At 47.7% G+C, this 4971-nt stretch overlaps 1 protein-coding gene across 1 annotated transcript; it reads left to right on the forward strand.

The window, feature by feature from the left end:
• Positions 1–275: 275 nt before the first annotated feature.
• CCDC71L (coiled-coil domain containing 71 like) lies at positions 276–4762 on the forward strand. The gene has a single exon (XM_057733513.1). The coding sequence runs from the start codon at positions 584–586 to the stop codon at positions 1280–1282; it is 699 nt and encodes a 232-aa protein (XP_057589496.1). The 5' UTR covers positions 276–583; the 3' UTR covers positions 1283–4762.
• The last annotated feature ends 209 nt before the right edge of the window (positions 4763–4971 follow it).

Raw genomic sequence — 4971 nt, forward strand, 5'->3', positions numbered from 1 at the left:
ACTGGTAGACCTCCATGCTCAATCCACAAATGCACACCCACTCACTCGGAGAGTGCCTCTCCCCAAGGTGGAGCTAATGTCCACTCCTTACTCTAGACAAGGCACCTTCCCCATATACCCACCCAACTGTTGACTCGCGTTCAAGGGCCACCACCATCACCCACCCCACCACCATTTTCCAGGAACTGGCCTCTCCCCCATTAGTCCCCGCCCCTCTTCTGAGAGCACCCAATGGGTGGAGTCGGGGCTGCGGTGGGAGGGGCCTGAGGCGGGCACATTTAAAGAAAGGCAGAGGGCGAAAGGAGGCAAGAGAGGAGAAGAAAGAGAAACCAGGGGGGCGAGGCGCCGTCCAATGACAAAGCCCAGGGGTGGGCGCCGGCCGCCATCTTGTACCGGGCAGCAGGATCTTCACCCGCGTCCTCCGCCCTCGGAGGGGGAGGGGCGGCGGCGGCGGCGGCGAGGAAAGTAGCGAGGGACGCGCCGGGCGGGAGGCGCCAGCAGCGGCCGCCGCCGCGGAGCCGGACGCGGGCGGGGACGGCGGCGGCGGGACCCGGCGAGCGCGGGCGGCCCCGAGCGGCCTCCGATGCGGCGCAGCGTGAAGAGGCGGCGGCGCCGGCCCCCGGCGGCCCCGGCCGTGGCCGCCCGGGGCGGCGGCTTTAGGGCAGGAGGAGGGGCCGCGCTGGAGGCGCGGGAGGAGAAGGTGGTGTACTCGCGGTCGCAACTGTCGCTGGCCGACAGCACCAAGGCGCTGGGCGACGCCTTCAAGCTGTTCATGCCCCGCAGCACGGAGTTCATGAGCTCGGACGCGGAGCTCTGGAGCTTCCTCTGCAGCCTCAAGCACCAGTTCTCCCCGCACATCCTGCGCAGCAAGGACGTCTACGGCTACTCCTCCTGCCGGGCCCTGGTCCCCGACCCCCCGGGGCCCCCTGCCGCCCGCGGCCCGACGCGCAGGCCGGCCCCGAGCGCGGCGGCCAGGAGGAGGCGCCGCGGAGCCGGGGCTCCCGCCGCCCGCCGGAGGAAGCCCCCGCCGGCCCCGCCGGCCCCCGAGGAGAGCTGCCCCGCCAAGCCCGCGGCGCCCGGGCCCTGCTTCGGGGGCCGCACCCTGGAGGAGATCTGGAGGGCCGCCACCCCGACGCTGACCACCTTTCCCACCATCCGCGTCGGCGGCGACGTGTGGGGCGAGCGCAGCCTGGCGGCGGCGCGGCGTAGGGCGCGCCAAGTCCTGCGCGTGAACCTGGAACCCGTGGTGAGGCTCCGCCGCTTCCCGGTGCCCCGGGCGTGAGACGCGGCCCGCGTCGCCCTCCCAGCCGGGGACGGAGCTTCCGGCCGCCCGCCCGCCCGGAGGGATGGACAAGTGTCAGTCGAGTGTTTACAGATCCGGCCAGGACCCCGTCCCCTCGTGCACTTTACGGGCGAAGAAGTCACCGGAGGGTGGGCCCGGGCCGGGGCCCGCGGCGCCGCCGTCTGGGACGCCGGGGCAGGTGCGCCCTCCGCCCCGTCCCGGCTCCGGGCTGCGGAGGAGGCGACCGCCGGACCCTCGGGGGAGGGCCCTTTGCTTCCGTACCCCGGACTGAGACGTCTCCAGGACTGGAGGGGCAGATCCGTTTTCTCCCTTTGGACTCTACCTCACTGGTCTGGAAGTCCTCCGAAGAAGTCGTTATTTTTTCCAAAGGAATTTGGTTTCGTGCTTGTGTAATAAAGCCAGAATCTACTTGCTTTTCACCCCGCTCCTCTACCCCCACCCTCGATTTTCTTTTCGACTGCCATCCCTCTTTCTGGACGAAAGATCGAACCTGTTTTGTGCTGTTGCACCCGTTTGTGCTCAGGGTATTCTGAATCCCACTCGTTTCCTAGTTTTAACCGGATTCCAAAGCTTTGACCAAGGATATTTTTCTAAGAGATTCAAGCTATGACTGTTAATCGTGCAAGGATTTGTATGCTTTGAATTCCATGGGCTCAGTGATTGCAAACAAAGAGATGCAAAGTACAACTGTTTAAGCATTTTTGAGGTGTTTCTAAAGATTTTATATTGAAATTTAATGTTTATATTTACTGAGCTCCTAAAGAAAATGGTAGAAACTCATAAAGTTCTGTTTAGGAAAAGCTGACTTGTTAAATTCTTTTCGATTAAATAAAAATTAAAGTGCTTTGAAACCACATGACTTGTGATAAAGAAAAATGAGTTACAAAGAACTCGTGTTGGTTAAAGAGATGGATGGAATCCTACTGGAAATGATTTGGCCTCCTTGTACTGGTCTAATATACAAATCCAGGAATAGTTCAAGGATAACCTATTTTAAATGGGAGTCATATAGGAGAAATGAATGTGTGTAAACCTTGTGATTAAAATGATAAACAGAATACCCATTAGACTTCTCAGAACTATTAGTGATATAGAGGGGTGGGGGGCATTTCTTGGTATCAAATAACTGGTTGAAGTTACTTTGGGCAAAATAGGTCTTTCTTTACTTTTTGTTGTTGGATAGCAAGAAATGTCCAGACTGATATCCATCACTTTTATAGACGTCATGACAGTTAGTTGTCTTTTTTGCTCCAGGAGTTTCCTTTTTTATCTTAATTCCATTGATAGTTATGTTTGCAGTTAGCGGTCTTTGTTGACAGCTGAAGACCACAGGAATTGAACAGGCGAGTCACACAGAGTACTGACCCTTCTTTTACACTTTTATAATAGCGTTTGTACCATATGGCCCCGTGTGGAATTCCTGATTATCCAAGTGCCTTTGGTCATTGGTGGCAGCAAGGCTTAATGGTTTTTAGCCAGTGGTGCCACAGCCAGATTTCACTGCAATATCTAAAGGGTCAAGTGTGTTTTTGTACCACTATTTTTCAAATTTAAGTATTCTGCCATAGAACGTTTCATACTGGCTGGAACTTGACATATGAAGTCCTCAATATTAAGGTTTATTTCTGCTTGGCAGCTTCGTAGGAGGATAATAAGAGTTGTAGTTTTGACTCTTGTGTTCTTAGAATTCAAATGGCATAGCCTTTTCTGAATTGAATTTTTCAAGTTTAATTGTCCATAAGTAGGAGTTTTGTGATTTTAATTTCAGTGTTCTTGTTCTGTAAAAAAATTATATATATGCATATATATGTGTGCGTACACACATACACACACACACACAACTTGATGCCAGTTTTCCAGTATGCCTCATATTCTTTTATTCGCTACTCAATAATAATGTGTTGTTACAAAGTCACATGAGTAAATAAAAGTGAATCATTACTTAGATGATGGAGAGTGTTAAATTATATCTGTGTGATGGGAAGCTTATATATTTTCTTTTGATTATTACCTTCCATTGCCAATTGTATTTCAGATACGTAGGGTTTTCTCCCTCCCCCATCCCTAAATTGTTAATTTTTTTAGCTACCTAGCCCCTGACAAAAAAATATGTATTCGTACCACTCACGATTGTATATAGTTTTATAATAATTAAAAAAATAAACTCAGTGGCCATATTAGAATGTAATTTCAACATATAGCTTATCTAGATAGTTTCCCAGAGGATTTTGCAATTAGACTTAGCTGGGAGGATAACTGATCAGCACAAAACTGAAACGACCATTGACACCATGCATTTATTTTAACTGAGATTCTTAACATTTTTTCCTCATGCCTTGTTACTTTAGTGCACTTGAACTAGCATAAATGCTTTGGATTATCTGGGCGTCTGATTTCAGTTTGGATCTGATTGCCCATCTTGAATTCAATATGTTATTTATCTGGTCTATTTAAAAGTCATGCCATTTCTACTTTGTGAAATAAGATGTCAAAAAAATCTTTATTTTTGCGTAGTGTTCTTTAGCAAAGCCTATGTTACAACTTCTAAAATGTGAAGAAACAACTAATATAGTTGGTTAGTATATTAATAGGAAAGTGAAAGTATTTTATGGGTACATTGGGCAGAATGTGAAAAGGAACTTGGCAAGGTGGCCTTTATGGTGAGGCATCGATTTCCTGTCCTCTGAGTCTGTAGCTTAGCTTGTATATAGTTTTTTAAAAGAAATCCCGTGACTTTATTCATTCTCTTATAAGTTTATCTTATATCTCATATGGCACAAGTAGAGGGGAAGCGAGGAGGAAGAAGTTGATCACCTCGCTATGCTTTTATTTCATTTTTAACTCTTGAGTGCTGAAATATGGTGACTGGCACCTCAGCTAACCTTTGGGGATTCCTGATGTCATTTTTATTGTCCTTCCTGTCAACCAGCAGCTTACTTTTCCTTCCTGAAACCAGTAATGTGATGATCATTGAGGGCAAGCTCCGTTGTTGATAGTGCAAAGTGTTGCTGTTGTGGTGTGTATTTATTTTGTCGAAGTTTGAGTACCCCGTTGGACATGTGTAACTAAGCTGGTGGCTGACACCTATTAATTTGCCACAAGCAAATGATAGTGCTATTTTTCTGAAAATTCTTCAATAAAGAAACATTAAGAATATTTGAATACAAAAAAAAAACATCTGAGCAATTTTGAACTCAAAGCTTTTTGTTGTTTCAAGGGTTGCCACAGCACTCTTTAAATTGGTGGGGTTTAGTGGACGTATATACATGATATTTACTTTATTGGTGTGTTTGAAATATTTTTTGATAGACTGTTATGTCTTAAGTGCATTAGAAGGCAATTGTTTGTAATGGAACCTAATTGTTTCCTTGGAGAGTTTGATGTGCATATGATGAAGATTTACAATCTGGTTGTACTTTGCTTTTTAACTTATTAACTGTAAATAAATTTTAGAGAATACACGGTGACTGGTTTTTCTAATGATGTTGGAAGCTTTTGAAAGGGGTTTTATGTTGGTGTGTGAGTTGGAAAGCATCTTAATTAACAGTGGGATCAATTTTGACTTTTTTTGATGAACTTCAAACTCCCGGAAGTCTTCAGATCTCTGTTTTGTGCTATCTTGGGACTCTGTAATATCAACTCTTGAATGACCTAGTGAATCTCCAGAA

The sequence above is a fragment of the Hippopotamus amphibius genome, chromosome 4 (assembly GCF_030028045.1).
Source record: "Hippopotamus amphibius kiboko isolate mHipAmp2 chromosome 4, mHipAmp2.hap2, whole genome shotgun sequence".
Taxonomy (NCBI): Eukaryota; Metazoa; Chordata; class Mammalia; order Artiodactyla; family Hippopotamidae; genus Hippopotamus; species Hippopotamus amphibius.

Excerpts from the sequence above, each read along its gene's own strand:
- CCDC71L (XM_057733513.1), top strand. The coding sequence starts at position 584 with ATGCGGCGCAGCGTGAAGAGGCGGCGGCGCCGGCCCCCGGCGGCCCCG.